Here is a 20,897-nt window from a genome sequence, read left to right as displayed (position 1 = left end):
GCATAAAAACTTTTTGCCACGCCCACTCTAACGCCAACAAACTGCCAAAAACTGTCAGTGTTGAAGACTCTCCGCACTTTCGCGGAGTAACGGGTATCAGATAGTCGGGGAACTCGACTATAGCGTTCTCTCTTGTTTTTAAATAAATTTATAATGTGAAAATAGACTGTACACAAGTTTTTAAGTGCTGACGTTTAAAGTTAAGTAGGTCAATAACTTTTAACGAGAAAACTTCAAATAGGGATCCTTTTAGAAATTGGGAAAAGATTGATAAGATAAAGATAAATTAACAAATGCATCGGCAGTGTACGCATGGTAGTTTTGAAGGCGTTACTAACATCAGGATGCTGATCTCGACGTTCATACTGACGGAAATTGCGAGATCGACTCTGCTTGTGATCCTGATCAAGAGTTAATGTATAAAAATTCTGTCTTTCTGTTTGCCAATATAAACTTTAATATACCATTAAGTCCAATCAGTTACCAACTAAATATTTCAAAACCATTTAAAAGCAAACTAACAATAACTTCAAATAGGGATCCTTTTAAAAATTGGGAAAAGATTGATAAGATAAAGAAAAATTAACAAATGCATCGGCAGTGTACGCATGGTAGTTTTGAAGGCGTCACTAACATCAGGATGCTGATCTCGACGTTCATACTGACGGAAATTGCGAGATCGACTCTGCTTGTGATCCTGATCAAGAGTTAAGGTATAAACATTCTGTCTTTCTCTTTGCCAATATGAACTTTAATATACCATTAAGTCCAATCAGTTACCAACTAAATATTTCGAAACCATTTAAAAGCAAACTAAAAATCCTAATGCAGATGAAATATTTTTATTGTCTTAAAAGAGTTTTATCCAGATCGGTAAACCAAGTATTGAATAATAAAATACGAATATTTAATACTGGATTTCTAAAAACTATCAAGCAGAAGTAAAATAATTTAAATACAAAACGGCAAAGGTACATGATATTTTCAAAAAATAGGGGAATGCGTGCCTTGTTATTTAAATTTGCATCGACATATGTTTTATCATCTGGGTGACTTTAATACTATATAGATCATAAGAATGTGAAAGCTGTTAGATATACATACATTAGTATACAATTGAGCATTGTGAGTGAGTGCAAGCTAACATCTTTTTTTTGGAATGTCAAATAAAAAAAAAAATAGCAAGAATTTTAGTTCAAGCTGATCATAGAGTACTGAGAAACACGAAAGAACATTTCGTCAAAAAAATTGTGCCGACCAGTGTAGTTTTATAGGGACAAAATATTCTCGTGTGAGAGAACCGAACTTAACAATTCATTTAAAATACACATTTCAGAATTGCGAAATACTAATAATATGCGGTGGAAGAAAAAATGTGCGAAATTATAGTCCTCTCTTTGGGATTTAGGGAGTTTGTTTGCCGATTTGTATTATATAAAATTAATATTTTGAAAACGGAAACAATAAATTATTTATTAAACAAATTTTGTATACCTATAGTACAAATTCAAAATTGGGTTTTAAATTTTAAAATTGCCATTTAATTGATTATTTTGAGTGTTAATAATTATTCCTTTTAATAATTATTACAGAAGTTTCATTAAACATTTTTTCAGATAAATCGCATCTCTTAACGATTCTCTAATTAGAATGAGATTTTACTATTGAGGACTTTAAGAATCTGAGAATTAAAAAAAAAAATTAACATAAAGATGTTGAAGGTCGCAACGGAATATTTGAAAAAAAAAGTTAATACAACCAGTACTACTTCTGTTCACTGATTTCAGCAAACAAATTTGTAAAACGAGGCTCTTTAAAAGAAATTCTTATTTAAATGGACAATTCAAAATTCCATTCAAATGTTTAAAAATGGAATAAAGAAAACCAATATTTCTTGTGTGCCCACATAGCATAGCATAGCCGCTCCACGTGGAGCGGTACTATCTAAAGACCACCACAGTGGTTTAACGTTCTATACGTAAGATAGATTATGATTTATGATATATTTGACTGATAACCCGTGGGCAAAAACTTTCATAAGTTCTTGTTTAAAAACTATTTCCGTATTCAGTGGGAAGTTCCGCCGCGATTTAATAAACTATTGGTATCGATGTGCACTTAAGAAGTTCTGATACCTTTCTACTTTTATTTTTTTTGCGGCATTTTTAGATCAATGGCTAGAAGAAGAACATTCATTTTCTGACTTATGAGAAATGCCTTGTGAAAAACAAGGACATTCGTAGGAGTTGCATCCACTCAACAATTTTAAGATTTCACACGTTTCGTTGGCTAAAGAGACCGCCCGCTCGATATGTGCACTTGGGAAGTTATTCGCCGCTATCACTTATCAATTATAGTTTCATTGTGAACTATTTCAAAAATTCGCACTCCAATAGTTTGTTCCTTCCAATACAAAAATTGTATTAAAGCATTTTTCAAAATGTGTTGATATTTTTTTATTTTTGTATTGGTCTTGTAAATTTCTATCGATTCGCCAAAAAACTTTTTGCTACGCCCACTCTAACGCCCACAAACCGCCCAAAACTGCGACGCCCACAATTTTGCAAAAATGTTTGGATATTTTTCAATTTTTGTATTAGTCTTGTAAATTTCTATCTATTTGCCAAAAAACGTTTTGCCACGCCCACTCTTACGCCCACAAACCGCCAAAAACTGTCAGTGTTGAAGACTCTCCTTCGCACTTACACTAGCTGAGTAACGGGTATCAGATAGTCGGGGAACTCGACTGTAGCGTTCTCTCTTGTTATACCCGTTACTCGTAGAGTAAAAGGGTATACTAGATTCGTTGAAAAGTATGTAACAGGCAGAAGGAAGCGTTTCCGACCATATAAAGTATATATATTCTTGATCAGGATCGATAGCCGAGTCGATCAGGCCATGTCCGTCTGTCCGTCCGTCTGTCCGTCCGTCTTTCTGTCCGTATGAACGTCGAGATCTCAGGAACTACAAAAGCTAGAAAGTTGAGATTAAGCATTCAGACTCCCAAGACATAAAAGCAGCGCAAGTTTGTCGATTCATGTTGCCACGCCTACTCTAACGCCCAAAAACCGCCCAAAACTTCCACGCCCACACTTTTGAAAAATGTTTTAATATTTTTCATTTTTGTTTTGGTCTTGTAATTTTCTATCGATTTACCAGAAAACTTTTTGCCACGCCCACTCTAACGCCCACAAACCGCCCAAAGCTGCCACGCCCACACTTTTGAAAAATTTTTTGATAATTTTTCATTTTTGTATTAGTCTTGTAAATTTTTATCGATTTGCGAAAAAAATTTTTGCCACTCCCACAAACCGCCAAAAACTGTCAGTGTTGAAGAGCCTCCTTCGCACTTTCACTAGCTGAGTAACGGGTATCAGATAATCGGGGAACTCGACTATAGCTTTCTCTCTTGTTTTTAATTGCGTTTGTTCTGGTAATTGGTTGATGGTGTCTAAGCTTGAAAAATATGCGTGTTGTCACTAGTTGTTGGGTTAAGTTTCGAAATATGTCAGCGTGAGAGCGAGGCGAGTAGCGAGCTCAAGCGATAAAGCGAGTGCAAAGCGAAAGAGCAGTTTGCAACCTGCTTTATCGCTTCAACTCGCTCAGAGCATACGATTGTTTTGTTGCATTCTGTGCTTTATTTACCGTTTGCTTTCAAAGCATGCGTTTTTAATGCTTTCTTTTGGTGGCATTTGTGAGAAAACAACAGAACGAAATGGAGATAAACGTTGAAAAATTAATTGACGAAATATTTTTACGCCCAGCGCTATGGGATCAAAAGAGCAAGATCTATCATAATAGAATCTTGGTGGAAAAAAATTGGACTGAGATGGAAAACATATTTGAAACTGAAAGTAAGTATAGATTTATTAATAACTGTGAACTACCATATTTGTATTTACATATTTTTATTCGGTGTTTCTGTGAGTGCAAACAAACTCGCGAAAGGCGTTTCTTATTAATTGGCCTGTTCTTAAATTAACATTATTGAAAGTTTCGTCGTTATGAGTTATATTTTGTGTTTCCATATCAATATATAATAAACTTTTTTGGTGATAGATTTAATGAAAAAAAATATATTTTCCTTTTTATGATCTTTATTTGAATAAGTTTCACCAGAGGTCAGTTAAGAACTAATTTACAAATGTATTCTTTCGGCCCAGCAAACCTTTTACAGAGGATTAACATACGCCTTTTAAGTTCTACTTAGCTTTATATGTCAAGCTTAACAGATCATTAAGCTCGTTACCGTTAAGCGGTTCGTATCTTGGGGGAATGTTATTTATGAGGCTTTTGGAGAGTGAAGCTTTCCAAAAGATCGGCTTCAGCTTTTTTATATGAAGAGTGAATATGTCGTATAAAGAAATGAATATGTCACTATATAAGGTATTATGCAAAATACATATACTCTTCATAATTATATCAACAAAACTGGGATCTGGCTTCCAGAGAAGACGCCATTTGGATGTTATGATACCAAAGGCACATTCAATGCATCTTCGAGCTCTAGAAAGTCTACTGTTAAAATATTCGTTGTTTGCATTTATATCCCTTCTTGAATATGGCCTTAAAAGATTTCAGAGTAATGGATAAGCCTCATCACAAGCAAGCAAGAATCTGGCGGCAAGAATTGTCGAGCCCTTAGCATCATATACAGTTGTGATGCATTGAATGTTCCACCATCACTTTGTTTTCCGTAACCTCCAACTTCTATGGCAATAAATTTGCAATTGGCATCTGCTACCGCTTGAAGTTTTATCGAAAAGTACTTTTTATAATTATAGAACATAGACCCAGAATCCGCTGGACACTTAATACGGAAGTGTTTTCCCTCAATTGCTCCAGCGCAATTGGGAAAGTTTCACAGATTCCAAAATTTGTCTGCCGTCTGGCTAATTATTTCCTTCGTGGGCTTAGGCATATGTAGCGGTTGTAGCTCCTCCCAAAGAGCTATTACAGTCTCTTTCACAACAACTGAAACAGTAGTCCTCCCAATTTTAAATGAATATGCCAATAAGGCGAAAGATGCTCCAGTAGCTAAATATCTGTAATTTCGGATAATTTTCGACATCAGTGTAATTAATACAATTTTTATTTCAGAAGGCTGTTTAAAAAAAAAATGGAAGAACATCCGCGACCAGTTCCGAAGCGAATGGAAAATGGCTTACAGCCATTACACTTCTTGGCCTCATTTCACCAGTTTGCTTATTTTAAAAGACCAGATGAAACCGCGCAAATTGGTTGGAAGTTTTGACGCATCATCACAATTTACCTTTGAGGCAGCTTCACCGGGATTTTCATCATCTTTAGATGAGACCATCTGTGAGGAAATTCGAGAGCTTTGTGATGATCAACCAATTTGTCCACCAAAAAAAAAAGAAAAGAAGGTGACTGCAGCGGAGGAACTGGTTGCTATTGAACAACAAAAGTTGCTTTTGCTCGAAAAAAAAACAAATGGCAAAAAAGAGAAAGAGAAAGACAACGACGAGGCATTTTTTGACAGCCTACTACCATACTTGCGGAAAATGGATCCGAAAAAAAATTATTATGCCGAATGGAAATTCAAAAAACAATTTTTAATTTTTCTTTTGACGATATTTCCGATACCGGCAAACTATAATACAAAATTAATATATTAAGAACTTACCTCAATGTTATTATAATTTTTTGACAAGGCAGTATAGGGTGTATAACAAAATTTGGCCAATTCTTCATCAAACGACTATTAATTTTATTTAATATATAATCAAAAGTCGAAATGGACATACGCGTATAGTTAAAGATCCTATCTGGGTAGTTTCGCAAATCATTGTATAAATTGTTGAATTCCCCTTTTACATTTCTGTTGGTGTTAAGGGGGTGGTCGCCGGTTTTTTTTTTAATATAAAGTTTATAGTTGCACTTGATGCGAAAAATTCTTCATCCGAATCCATCTCGTCCACATTTATAAATAAAAGAGAGCAATGTAGCTCGCTTCTCGTCTCGCTCTCACTCTGTCATCTTCTCGCTTTGCTCATAGCTTCTTGCTTCGCTTCGCTTCTCGCGCGCACTCTGCCGTCAGCCTAAGGCAGTGCTTTAAATTTTCATTTGTGCTGGTTGCTTGTATTTCTAAGCAAACCGCAAAAAACTGTCAGTAGATACTTTTTTAAGGTTAATTGTTTGAACTCCGATATTTTATATAAAATTAACGATCTTTAGAATTCTACATTTTATGTTAAATCTTATTTAGATAAACCACTTTTATTGTCATGGGGTGCGTTCATAGAATGTGTTAATGGCGCTTGAAATTTGAAGAGCATCTCATAGAAAGTCTACAACTTGTGAGTTTATGTCTGCGTTGGTATTGAATGTATGGTAAGTTGGTACAGGTCTGGCTGAGATTTCCTTAGGGATTTGACACCTTTGTTACTTTGGGATTGTTAATACCCTTAGCTGATTTGATTGCTGTTTGTTTGAGGAGAATGCAAGGATAGAGAGGTTTATTTGGTCATTGTTGATCCTGAAAAGCGGAGCCTACCCTTTGAAACAAACAGGAACCTCCTGAACGGTTGAAAATGATCTTAACCCTAACAATGAGAACTAGATCTTCATTGCTATTTTTATCTTTTTTGACGAAGCCTTGCACCTACCATACCCTACTCCGGCGACTTACTCAATACCGCCAGTTTAAAGGTTTTCCAAAAATGCAGACTTAAATTGATTCAGCCGTATCTGGTTGTGTCTAAAATTTCCTTTTCCTTAAAATTATGGTGAACCCGTGCCTCCTGAAAACTCCCCTTTCCTGGAAATTAGAATAAGACCTCCTAAATTTTGATTTTTGTTATTAATTTTGATTTTGTTATTAATAATTTACTTATGAGAAATCTTTAAATATTGTAGTGTTTGTGCTTCTAGGAAGCTAATGCTTTCTGCATAAGGAAACAATTTTTTTTAATAAATTTATAATGTGAAAATAAGCAGTACACAAGTTTTTAAGTGCTGACGTCTAAAGTTAAGTAGGCCAATAACTTTTGACGAGAAAACTTCAAATAGGGATCCTTTTCGAAATAGGGAAAAGATTGATAAGATAAAGAAAAATTAACAAATGCATTGGCAGTGTACGCATGGTAGTTTTGAAGGCGTTACTAACATCAGGATGCTGATCTCGACGTTCATACTGACGGAAATTGCGAGATCGACTCTGCTTGTGATCCTGATCAAGAGTTAATGTATAAAAATTCTGTCTTTCTGTTTGCCAATATAAACTTTAATATACCATTAAGTCCAATCAGTTACCAACTAAATATTTCAAAACCATTTAAAAGCAAACTAAAAATAACTTCAAATAGGGATCCTTTTAGAAATTGGGAAAAGATTGATAAGATAAAGAAAAATTAACAAATGCATCGGCAGTGTACGCATGGTAATTTTGAAGGCGTCACGTCGGTAAACCAAGTATTGAATAATAAAATACGAATATTTAATACTGGATTTCTAAAAACTATCAAGCAGAAGTAAAATAATTTAAATACAAAACGGCAAAGGTACATGATATTTTCAAAAACTAGGGGATTGCGTGCCTTGTTATTTAAATTTGCATCGACATATGTTTTATCATCTGGGTGACTTTAATACTATATAGATTATAAGTATGTGAAAGCTGTTAGATATACATATAGTTAAGTGGAAGGTCGAAAGGGTGCCTACCGAGCAGAGACTTATTTGTCCAGCTAGATGTAAGCGTTGATCGCCGAGACCTTTGTGTCCCCAAGCGAGTCGATCGATGCTTTGGAAACGACTTCTTCGTCGTCTGTAGACTGAACGTTGAATTCCCCAGCTTAACACTTCCATCGATTTCTTTGTCGATTAAAAAGGGTTTAACGAAAACGATGGTTTCGTTTTAACTAAAGAGGTTTATTGATACGTGCTCACTGCTCTTGGTCTTCTTATCTTTTCAGTAAAGCTAAGCTTTGAGTGAAACCTACGACTCAAAGCTTAGCGCCATGTGTATTCATAACATAAGGATCTTATTCTAATAAGTGAGGGTATGTGTGGGTAAACATGACTATATAGTAGTATTCAATTGAGCATTGTGAGTGAGTGCAGTCTAACCCCTTTTTTTCGGAATGACCAATTAAAAAAAAAAGCATGAATTTTAGTTCAACCAAACGCAAAATGTTAACTTAAAGATTTCTAATCAACTTTAATAATGTTAAGTAGATTTCCTAAATGTTGCGTATATCAGCGAAGCTAAAATCATCGTTACCAATTGCAGTTAAAAGCTTCGTAGTAGTCTTTTGCCAAAACGGCATAATTTCCAGCTGCTGAAAACTAATCGCCAGAGCAAAATGTTGCAATCGAAAAATGCGATCAAACCCGATATTTAAGACCATGTTTTCCTCACGGCAATGCTCGGAGGAGATAATTTAATATATATTATATATGTATATAATATTATATATATAATATAATATTATATATATTTTAATATATAAGTTATTGCCCTGCAATTGATTCTCTAACATCTTGTGGTTCCACATAGTCTCCGCTGCCATCAACGCCAACGAACGGTTAAGCGCGACATCGACACTTCTGCGCTGCGCCGCGGCCGACGCCTGCTGCGCCGCTGCCGACGACTTCACTTGATTGCTAGGGACTTAGGGAAACATTTTGTACGCTAGATTTAGTTTCAAATGATAAATTGCAATAAACGGTCGCTTGCGATCTTCAAAATCAAATCGATAACTGTAATTATTAACTGGCGCCCGAACAGGGACCAGCGAATAAACGCGAACGAAAGACAAAATTCTAAGTCGCGGAGCAAAATCAAAATTTTGCTAAAAAATATTCGTTGGTTAAATTGTGCCGAAGAAACTCCCGCGAGTTATTAACAAACAAAATTCACGGTCGGCTATAAAATAAAATTGTTTGAAAAAAAACAGATTTTCCGGAAGAGGAAAATACTTATCGGCATAGCATTGCCCATTGGTGGATCACAGTTTCTGTCAGGCCAGCCCGCAGAAAACCTTCTTTGGAGTGCTGACGTGGATTCCCCAGTAGCCCAGGCAAAAAGGACAACATTCACCCAGCCAGGAGGAGTGACCGCAACAATTCTATGTTAAATAAATGCAAAACGAAGAACAGCAATTTCATCGAAAAGGAGAAGGAAAAGTAGAAGTAGAACGCCGAGAATAACGGAACTACAGAAGAGCAACACGGATAACAGTTAACAGTGCAACCCAAAACGTAACGGCAGAGGTAAAGACGACGAACGGCAGAGAACGGCTGCGTGAACCAAAGTGCAGACAAGAAGGAAAAAAAAAGAACAACAACAGCACAGCCGTAGCAGCAGCAGCAGCCCGCCAAAAGAACAGGAATAAGAACACGTTGACGACGAAGAAGCTGAAGCTGAAACAACCGAAGAGGAGGCAGAGAGACTACAAGAACCTGGAAAGTACACTGGAAAAAACATCAGCAATTTGAAATTCAGGCATCCACCCATAATAAAACATAAGTATACCAAAAAAAAAAAAAAAAAAAAAAATTTAAGTATATTATTATTATTATATTATTATTATAATATTATTATTATTATTATATTTTTATTATTATATTATTAGTATTATATTATTATTATTATATTATTATTATTATATTATTATTATTACATTATTATTATTATATTATTATTATTATTTTATTATTATTATTGATATTATTATTAATACTATATTTTCAACCCAGTTCCTAGAGATCTTCTGAAAGGAAAATTTTCCTATTTACTGTTCCTTTCTGGTACACTGTTCTCAAAGCAAAATAACCGCGGTGAGCTAAAATTTATTGCATGCAAAATAAAAAAAAAATATAAAAATAAAAAATAAAAAAACAAAAACAAAAGATAAATAAGCAAACACATACACACGCATTCCATATTTTCTGCCCACAACTTTTGTTAAGTTCAAATTGGTTTAGGCTTGTTTTGTGCAGGTGTTGTCCGAATTAAAAATCAGTATGGCAAATCCTAATAATATAATAAGACCATCAGCTTTTAGTTCAAACGAAAGACCGGTGCCCTCAGAAAGACACGACCTGCCTGAACAGCATCGCGTAGACATGAGTGTCGAACAGTTGACAGCATTAATTGGCCAAACGGTGGCCCAAGTTTTACCTGGATTGATAAAACAAATGAACAACAATACTCTTGACTTTACTGACGTGAGCGACCAGGTCGTCGAGCCCGAATACAGAAATAATTTAGCGGACTTTGACAGGGTGCCTGATATCGTAAAATCGATCAGGGAATTCTCTGGAAATCCAGCAGAATTCGGGTCTTGGAAAAAGAGCGTTGATAGAATCATGGAGACTTATACCCCATTTGTGGGTACTCCAAAATATTATGGTATACTTCATACCATAAGAAATAAAATTGTTGGAAGTGCTGATGTGGCACTCGAGTCCTACAGCATTCCGCTGGACTGGAAGGCCATGTCGAGATGTCTCACTCTGCATTACGCAGATAAACGGGACATAACTACCTTGGAATACCAAATGTCAACTTTGGTTCAAGGCCACCAGCAGTCGGTGGAAGACTTCCACCAAGACGTCTACAAAAATCTGTCGCTTATTCTAAATAAAGTCGGCTGCATGCAAATGAGCCGAGAATCCGAGCACTTTGTTACAAAAATGTACAGAGAAAAAGCTCTGGATACTTTTATCAGAGGCCTTCGAGGAGATTTACCTCGCCTTTTGGCAATAAAAGAGCCAGCTGATCTCCCCTCAGCTTTACATTATTGCCTTAAACTTGAAAATCAAACTTTCAGGTCAAACCATGCGGCGAATAAGGGTCAACAGTCGAGTTTCAGAGGAAACGAAAAACCCATTCCGGCACCCCGCAATTTTCAGCCGTCGAATGCCTTTGGCCATCGACAGCCTCCACCGGTCCCTCCACGACATCCCATGAGGAGACCTCCACAATATTTAGGCCAGCCATTCCCGGCGCCAAGGCAACACGTGTCTAACTTCGGTAATGCACCGTTCATTCCACCCCGACAAAACTATCAACAGCAATGGCAACAATATAATGCCCCACCCCGTCCCTTTGCGACCAAACCACAACCAAGACCAGAACCAATGGACGTGGACGGCAGTGTACAGACGCGAAACATTAATTATATGAATAGACCACACTCGGACATAAACAAACGACAAAAGAACTACAACATCCAAACAGTGAACATGAGACAGCCAAGTATTGAAGTAACTGGGTCCAGTTCAAGCATGACAGGCTATCAACGGTCGATGCAAGATTATGAAACCCAGAACAATATAAACGGCACACTAAATGAATACTGTGATGGACAAATAGACAATTTGGACAGCGAACAACGAGACCACGTGTTGCATTTTTTAGAGTAGAAGACTCCTCACTACCATACTTCGAATGTAGAGTGGGGAGTGGAAAGGTTTTAAGGGTGTTGATTGACACAGGCTCTAATAAAAATTACATCCAGCCCAATTTGGTGACGAACGCGATACCGAATAACAAGCCTTACATAGCTGATACTCCAGGCGGTGATGTAAAAATATCGCATTACAAAAGAGCAAGCCTTTTCGATTTCGAAATAAAATTTTTTTTGTTACCAACGCTGAAGACTTTTGACGCCATACTTGGCAAAGACACAATGAAGGGAATGGGAGCGCAAATTGATTTGAAGAACCTAACCATGACACTGGAAAACGGGAAAAGAGTTGTTCTCAAAGAAAAACAGTTCGAGGCTGTTAGCACAATTAGTCCGAGAATAAAACACTTAGAGGTGGAACAGAGAATGATATTGAATAAAATAATTGATTCGTATCCAGGTCTCTTCGCAGACCCGAATCAAAAACTAACCTACACAACAAGTGTAAGGGCAGCAATCCGAACTATATCGGATACGCCAATATACTCAAAATTCTATCAGTACCCAATGTCTCTTAAAGACGAGGTACACAAACAAATTTCCGAACTTTTACACGATGGAATCATTCGACCCTCAAGGTCACCTTACAATTCACCAGTGTGGATTGTACCAAAAAAACTCGACTCCTCTGGCAAGAAAAAATACAGGGTGGTAATTGACTATCGAAAACTTAACATGGTAACGGTAGCGGACAGATACCCTATCCCTGACATTAATGAAGTGTTGGCCCAATTGGGAGACAACAAGATTTTCTCAGTGCTCGATCTGAAAAGTGGGTTTCATCAGATTCTTTTAAAGGAATCTGATATCGAAAAGACCGCCTTCTCCATCAATAATGGAAAATATGAGTTTACACGACTCCCATTCGGTCTGAAAAATGCACCGTCAATTTTCCAGCGCGCACTGGACGATATTCTTCACGAACATATCGGTAAGATATGTTTCATTTATATTGACGACATCATCATCTTTAGTAAAGATGATGAAACACATTACCAGAACCTTGACACTATTTTCAGAACTCTTCAGCAAGCCAACATGAAATGTCAGTTGGATAAATGCGAGTTCATGAAGAGAAAAGTGGAGTTCCTAGGCTTCGTCGTGTCCGACAAGGGCATTGAAACCAGCCCAACCAAGGTACAGGCAATCTCAGACTTTCCAATTCCAAGGACACTCAAAGAACTGAGATCATTCTTGGGATTATCCGGATATTACAGGCGATTTATTCCTAACTACGCTAAGTTAGCAAAACCACTTAGCTCGCTTTTGAGAGGGGAGGATGGTCGAATTTCCAGGACATTATCGTCAAAAAAATCCGTCTCCCTTAATCGCGAAGCAATAGAAGCCTTCAAGAAATTGAAGAGCAGCTTGGTTTCTCCAGACGTAATACTCCACTACCCGGACTTTAAGAAAGAATTTCACCTAACAACGGATGCTTCCAATTTCGCAGTAGGTGCTGTTCTTTCACAAGAGAACAGACCCATCTCATTTTATCGAGAACACTCTCGAAGGCGGAAGAAAATTATGCCACGAATGAGAAGGAAATGTTAGCCATTATCTGGGCTCTAAAAAAGCTAAAAATTTACCTTTACGGTAAAGCAAAGGTGAAAATCTTTACTGACCATCAGCCTTTGACCCATTCTCTCAGTAGTTGGAATGGAAATGCGAGGATTAAGAGATGGAAAGCATACCTTGAGGAATATGACTACGAAATTTTCTACAAGCCAGGCAGAGAAAATACTGTAGCCGACGCTCTGTCCAGAGGACCGACAGTCGAACAAATTAACACAGTAGCCTCAACAATGCACAGCTCTGACAGTTCGAGCCATGGGCTGATACCTAGCGTTGAAGCCCCGATAAACGCATTCAAGAATCAAATTTTCTTCAGGGAGTCCGAGTCAGAGAACTACTCATTTAGCATTCCATTCCCGACATTTCAAAGGCATTTAGTAGATCGCAACTTGTTCACACCCGATAGTCTCTTGTCAGATTTGAAAGAATATCTTAACCCATCCGTGATTAATGGAATTTTCACATCCGAGGATGTAATGGGGAAAATTCAAATTCTCTACCCCATCCATTTTCAGGGTTTCAAGATTAGATTCTGCCAAAGCAAAGTCAAAGACCTTGTTAACGAAGCCGAACAAGAGGAAGAAATACTTAGGACACATAACAGAGCACACAGAAATGCTGTGGAAAATAAAGCTCAGTTGTCCGAAAGAGTATACTTTCCTAAAATGAGGAAAAAAGTTTCGGCTATCGTGAATCAGTGTTTGGTGTGTAAGACTGCTAAATATGACAGACATCCCACGCATCCAGAAATAAGACAAACTCCCTTGCCAGAATACCCCGGACAAATTATTCATATTGACATCTACTCGACAGAACGACATCTGGTGCTCACGGCGATTGATAAATTTTCCAAACTGGCCATGGGAAGAGTTATCAAATCCAAAGCTGTAGAAGACATTAGGAAAGCCCTAAGAGATATCGTGTTTTATTATGGAGTGCCTAAATTAATAGTAATGGACAATGAAAAGTCCCTCAACTCAGCCTCTATCAAATTCATGTTGACAGACCAGCTGGGTATTGAGCTCTACAAAGCACCTCCGTATAAGAGTACAGTAAATGGACAGATAGAAAGATTTCACTCCACACTCTCTGAAATAATGAGATGTTTGAAAGGAGATGGAACACATAGGGGCTTCGAGGAACTTCTCGATAGGGCCATCTATGAATATAACTACACTGTCCATTCTGTCACAAAAAAACGACCTCTAGAGGTGTTCTTCGGCAGGATAGCTACCGTAGCTCCAGAAAAATATGAACAAGCTAGACTGGACAATATAGACCGACTTAGGCAAAAACAGGAAACCGACATAGAATACCACAACCGGACAAGAAAGCCCATAAAGACCTATATCAAAGGGCAAGAAATTTTCGTTAGGGTTAATACAAGATTAGGTTCTAAGTTATCAAGTAGATTTAGGAAGGAACTAGTTAAGGAAGACCGAAGTACCACAATATTAACAGAATCAGGGAAATTAGTACATAAAAGTAACATAAGATCATGATTGCTTCAGAATAATTACTGTGGCCACATCGATAGACAAGTAGAACATAGAAACATTAAACGTACTGATTAACGTAACCACGAGAATTAAATTTGAAACGATTCGACTTTGACAGACGAGTTGGCCATAGGTTTGCAGAATTAGATTGGGCTCGTGAAAGAAGAGATTGCGTTGTGAATGCGTTTCTGCGGAGCGAGTTTAAATTGAATGAGACCAGTAGCCTACTTGAAAACAATATACCGATTTCTGCCTTGACGGTCAAATAAATGTTAAAACTTTCACACGTTCTCGCTTTACACAACGGAACTACAATTTGAATGCCATTGAAATCTCCATATTGAATCAGTTAATTCCTTATTTCTTATATTTTAAAACATGATCAGTAAAGGAAACTAATAATAATAAATAAATAATAATTTAATTTGAATAATAATAAAATTTACCAATTAAAGACGAAATGTACGGAATCAATGCCTTCTGCAAAGGTTCCAATGGTCTAAAAATATGTAGATATAAATTCATTAGTAATTTAGTAAAAACCAGAATTTTAATAGAAGCAATCAAGTTGTCAATGCAGAACACATCCGAGTTGCACAAACCTCGAACGCACGCAACAATCAACACCTGGCATTCAAACCATTAATGCTGTGCCCAAACTACCACGAATCACCCCACCAACGATGCGACTCAAAACATCCCATCCTTATGATGACCGCTCGAGGACAAGCGTCAATTAAGAGGGGAGGAGTTATTGCCCTGCAATTGATTCTCTAACATCTTGTGGTTCCACATAGTCTCCGCTGCCATCAACGCCAACGAACGGTTAAGCGCGACATCGACACTTCTGCGCTGCGCCGCGGCCGACGCCTGCTGCGCCGCTGCCGACGACTTCACTTGATTGCTAGGGACTTAGGGAAACATTTTGTACGCTAGATTTAGTTTCAAATGATAAATTGCAATAAACGGTCGCTTGCGATCTTCAAAATCAAATCGATAACTGTAATTATTAACTTATATATTATATTATATTATATATTATCTATTATAACTGAATTATATTATTAACAGGAATGTAACATGTAACATTAATGTAAGTATGTAACAGGTAGAAGGAAGCGTTTCCGAACATATACAGAAGGCATATTCTTGATCATGATCAATAGCCGAGTTGATATGGCCCCGTCCGTCTGTCCGTCTGTTCTGTCTGTCCGTCCGTATGAACGCTGAGATCTCAGGAACTACAAAAGCTAGAAAGTTGAGACTAAGCAAACAGACTCCAGAGTTGTAGACGCAGCGAAACTTTGTTGTTGCCACGCCCACTCTAACGCCCACAAACCGCCCAAAACTTCTACGCCCACACTTTTGAAAAATGGTTTGGAATTTTTTCATTTTTTCATTAGTCTTGTAAATTTCTATCGATTTGCCAAAAAACTTTTTGCCACGCCCACTCTAACGCCCACAAATCGCCAAAAACTTTCAATGTTGAAGACTCTCTTCTCACGTCTACTAGCTGAGTAACGGGTATCAGATAGTCGGGGAACTCGACTATAGCGTTTTCTCTTGTTTTTCGTTGCGATCGTGTTCTTTATTTGCATTGTCGCAATGATTGCTAACATGACCTTTTCAAAAGCCCTTACTGCTGCCATACTTACTACTTACGCTCTCGTTGACGCTGATCGCGAATGTCGTTTTGACTCACTGAAATATTTTGCTGTGGAGTATAATAATTGTATAAAACAAACCACTTACAATAACTTTTTTAATAAGAAATTTAACACCGCATTGAGCGCCTTTTTGCTAATTGTAGTTTTTTGTAAATTATTGGGAAATAGTCACTTTTTACTTGGAAAACAATGTATACTTGTTGAGCAAAGAGAATACACACGTCAGCACTTCGGTGCGCTTACTTACTTTTAAGGAAGTACTTGACAAATCTTTATTCTATTTTTTTAAGTACTTTTAAAAACAATTCTTCTCTTGGAAGGCAACAAATCTTGTATAAAACTAATCGCTACAAGTTGGTTTAAAAACTTCATATACTAGGTGTTGGAATTAATTCGTAGCGTTTTACGAAAGATGACGCTAGGCAACTAATCATAGTCAAACAGACAAAAGTAAATACTCTGCTGGAAGCTCCTCACATAAATGTAAAAGGATATTTCTACTTCTTCTATGTAATATGGCTATTATACCCTTTACTCGTAGAGTAGAAGGGTATACTAAATTCGTTGAAAAGTATGTTACAGGCAGAAGGAAGCGTTTCTGACCATATAAAGTATATATATTCTTGATCAGGATCAATAGCCGAGTCGATCTGGCCATGTCCATCTGTCCGTCCGTCTGTCCGTCCGTATGAACGTCGAGATCTCAGGAACTACAAAAGCTAGAAAGTTCAGATTAAGCATACAGACTCCAGACATAGACGCAGCGCAAGTTTGTCGATTCATGTTGCCACGCCCACTCTTACGCCCACAAACCGCCCAAAACTGCCACGCCCACACTTTTGAAAAATGTTTTGATATTTTTTTAATTTTTGTATTAGTCTATTACATTAGACTAATTTCTATTGATTTGCCGAAAAACTTTTTGCCACACCACGCCCGCACCTTTGTAAAATGTTTTGATATTTTTAAATTTATTTGTTAGTAATGTAAATTATTATCGATCTGTAGAAAAACTTTTTGCCACGACCACTCTATCGCCCACAAACCACCAAAAACTGTCAGTTTTGAAGAGCCTCCTTCGCACCTCCACTAACTGGGTAACGGATATCAGATAGTCGGGGAACTTGACTATAACGTTCTCTCTTTTTTTATATTTAAACGTAAATTTCTTTTCCCGATTTAAAGCATTTATGCAGAGAAGGAAACATGCTACTTGTAACCAAGTTGTGGATTGCCTTTTTTTTTGCTGCTTCGAATTTTACCATGTCATGTAATGGCCACGGCAGACTGATCGAACCACCAAGTAGAGCGTCAGCTTGGCGGTTTGGATTTCAAACCCCACCAGACTATAATGACCATGAACTATACTGTGGAGGGCTTAACCGTCAGTGGAAAAGAAACGGCGGTAGATGTGGAGAATGCGGCGACGCGTGGGATGTTCCGGAACCACGACCCCACGAATATGGTGGCTACTGGGGAAAAGGCTTAATTGTACGGAGCTATTTGCCTGGATCTAAAATGACGATTCGTGTAGAACTAACAGCTAGCCATATGGGGTAACCAATTCTTTTTTGTGTTACTCTAAATCAATATATAATTTTTTTCAGATATTTTGAGTTTCGGATATGTCCAAATCCAATTGCTAAGCAGTCATGCTTAGATAAAAATGTATTGCTAATTCTTAATGGATCTCCTTCTAAACCAAATAAATCAGACCTGGATATCCGATTTTATCCTCGAAACGGAAGTTGCACATATGAAATTTTGGCACAGTTACCAGGTAAATATATTTCAACACGAGAACAGAATCTTACTTTGGCAAAAATAGGTAAAATACTTCAGCTAAGTAGATGTTATCATAATATATAGGATTTAACTATGATACAAGTAAATTCTTATACCTACAAAATGTAATACATATTTAGGTAGCTTGGTTTGATGAAAATAAAAGAAAAATTGTTAATAATTTGTTGAATGAAATCCAAGAAGGAACGTTTTGGTCGAAACTTATCTAGCTTTAATTCTACCCACATACCTTCTTAGATTTCTATATCCGTTACTCGTAGAGTAAAGGGGTATACTAAATTGGTTGAAAAGTATGTAACAGGCAGAAGGAAGCGTTTCCGACCATATAAAGTATATATATTCTTGATCAGGATCAATAGCCGAGTCGATATGGCTATGTCCGTCTGTCTGTCCGTCTGCCCGACTGTCCGTATGAACGTCGAGATCTCAGGAACGACGAAAGATAGAAAGTTGAGATTAGGCATACAGACACCAGAGACATAGACGCAGAGCTAGTTTGTTGATTCATGTTGCCACGTCCACTCTAACGCCCACAAACCGCCGAAAACTGCCATGCCCACAATTTTAAAAAATGTTTTAATTTTTGTATTAGTCAAGTATATTTCTATCGATTTGCCAAAAAACTTTTTGCCACGCCCACTGTAACGCCCACAAACCACCAAAAACTGTCAGTCTGGAAGACGCTCCCTCATACCATATAGGTCGGAAACGCTTCCTTCTGCCTGTTAGATACTTTTCAACGAATCTAGTATACCCATTTACTCTACGAGTAACGGGTATAAATATAGAAGCAAGACAGAACGCTTTGTTTGATATCAATTTAATTTTAACCCAAAGGTCCTTAAAAATTTTTTTTCCTCGCTCTTAAGCTTGCTAAGTAGCACGTATCTGATAGTAGAGAAAATCGACTTAAGAATTCTCTCTTGCATTATCTGTGTTGTAAAATGTTTACAAAACATTTTAATCCCTTTGCAAGAATAGTTCAACTTAATTACTTGCATTTTTTGATATAGTAAAATTAACTATTTAAATAATACAAATTGCAGATTTTACATGTGAACACTGTGTTCTGCAATGGCGATACGTTACAGGCAATAATTGGGGTATGTGTAACGATGGTAATGGAGCTGTTGGATGTGGCCCACAGGAAGAATTTCGTTCGTGCTCGGATATTGCCTTAACTACAGAATATTTTCCCCCAGATCTTAGTCACCTAAATCCAGCACCTACACAATTTAAGTCCACGACCAAGAAACAACATTCTGTTACTATACAAAGTGACAAATTAATGTATATTTTTATTATCTCACTACTTTTAGTAATTATATTAGTTTGCGTCGTTTTTTGGTTTGAGTTTCACAATATCAACAAATTTTGTATTTCAAAATTTAGTAATAACCTAAAAAAATATATATGTTGGAATTCTATCCAACAAAATAATTTCATGTAATGTATTTAAAAACAATAATATACTTAGAAATAATAAATTCCACGGACTAAAAGATTAAATAATGTAGGAAAAAATCTAGTAAATAAAAAGTTTTTAATCTTTTTGTATTGTATAATCATAGAAAAAATATATGTTGGAACTCAAGCCAACAAAATAAATTCATATGCGATCTATTAATACCATTAGGAAAGATTAACAAGAGAGAACGCTATAGTCGAGTTCCCCGACTATCTGATACCCGTTACTCAGCTAGTAAAAGTGCGAAGGAGGCTATTCAACATTGACAGTTTTTGGCGATTTGTGAGCGTGGCAAAAAGCTGTTCAGCAGATCGATCAAAATATACATTACTAACTAAAAAATGAAAAATATCAAAACATTTTACAAAAGTGTGGGCGTGGCAGCTTTGGGCGGTTTGTGGGCGTTAGAGGGGGCGTGGCAAAAACTTTTTTTGCAAATCGCTAGAAATTTACAATAATGTTCTGATATTTTTTCATTTTTGTATTAGTTTTGTTGATTTCTATCGATTTGTCAAAAATCTTTTTGCCACGCCCACTCTAACGCCCACAAACGGGCAAAAACGGTCAGTGTGGAAATTTCTCCTTTGCACTTCCACCAGCTGAGTAACGGGTATCAGATAGTCGGGGAACTCGACTATAGCGTTCTCTCTTGTTTTTTTTTTTTTTAGATCTTTTTAGGTTTATTTATGTTGCGATTTTGAACGATTATGTTTTATTTTTTGGTTCGAAGTAATTTTGGCATCAATGCGTGCATGCATAGGTTACGAAAGCGATTGATATGAGCGACTTAATCGCAAGCGATTAATCGGGAGCGCGAGAGAACCGAGCTTAGATAAGGAAAGATTTTCGCACAGCTAAGGTGCCGTCGAGAAGAATTGTCTCCAATTTTGGCCATAAACCTAAACATAAATTTAGTAACGGCTGGCGCATGAAACCCGACATTCTACCCCCTTAGGGAGCGTGGTTTTCAACAGAGTCAGAAAAGGGCGGCAGACGCAGCTCATTCACTGCTTGCTTCGTCAATCCTGCTGCTGCATGATCCTTCGGTACTATGATTTGGTTTTGATCACCGAAAACAACGAAGACTTCTCCATCTGGCCTCGATGAAGGCCATTTTGATCAACGAAGAGTGAAAGCGAGGCACGGGGTAGATGGCTGTATTAATAACTAATGCAATTCTAGTACTGGCTTCTCCGTTACTGCTGTAGGTAGCCAATCAGTTATGGGATCCGTTCCATCCGAGCGACTGAAACCTCCAGAAACAACCCAGCCAACAAACGATGAAAATCTGTGTTCGCGAGCTTAAGATTTTGGGGTAAGTTCCAGCTGCAATTGATGTTGTATAAGCACGGCTGACTTTCGATTGGAATATTGGACGCAATAGCAGCAGTTATGACGGTTGTGATCTCATTGAAATATTTACTGACGAACCATCTGTCTCAAAACT

At 37.2% G+C, this 20,897-nt stretch overlaps 1 protein-coding gene across 3 annotated transcripts; it reads left to right on the top strand.

Annotated features, from left to right (window-relative positions):
- The first annotated feature begins 1,160 nt into the window (after nucleotides 1-1,160).
- On the top strand, nucleotides 1,161-19,432 carry LOC120457862. 3 transcript variants are annotated; one of them, XM_039645378.1, is made up of 5 exons: nucleotides 1,357-1,375; nucleotides 17,185-17,273; nucleotides 17,362-17,732; nucleotides 17,784-17,956; nucleotides 19,029-19,432. In XM_039645378.1, the coding sequence occupies exons 3-5, from the start codon at nucleotides 17,383-17,385 to the stop codon at nucleotides 19,430-19,432; spliced, it is 927 nt and encodes a 308-aa protein (XP_039501312.1). In that variant the 5' UTR covers nucleotides 1,357-1,375; nucleotides 17,185-17,273; nucleotides 17,362-17,382. The 3 variants fall into 3 exon arrangements, with proteins under 3 accessions (XP_039501314.1, XP_039501312.1, XP_039501311.1); XM_039645377.1 differs by lacking the exon at nucleotides 1,357-1,375 and adding an exon at nucleotides 3,548-3,854; XM_039645380.2 differs by lacking the exons at nucleotides 1,357-1,375; nucleotides 17,185-17,273 and adding an exon at nucleotides 1,161-1,291.
- Nucleotides 19,433-20,897: the final 1,465 nt, after the last annotated feature.

Source organism: Drosophila santomea, unplaced genomic scaffold (genome assembly GCF_016746245.2).
Source record: "Drosophila santomea strain STO CAGO 1482 unplaced genomic scaffold, Prin_Dsan_1.1 Segkk85_quiver_pilon_scaf, whole genome shotgun sequence".
NCBI classification, from domain to species: Eukaryota; Metazoa; Arthropoda; class Insecta; order Diptera; family Drosophilidae; genus Drosophila; species Drosophila santomea.
The sequence above is the reverse complement of the archived record's forward strand: the minus strand, read 5'-3'. Positions and strand labels throughout refer to the sequence as shown.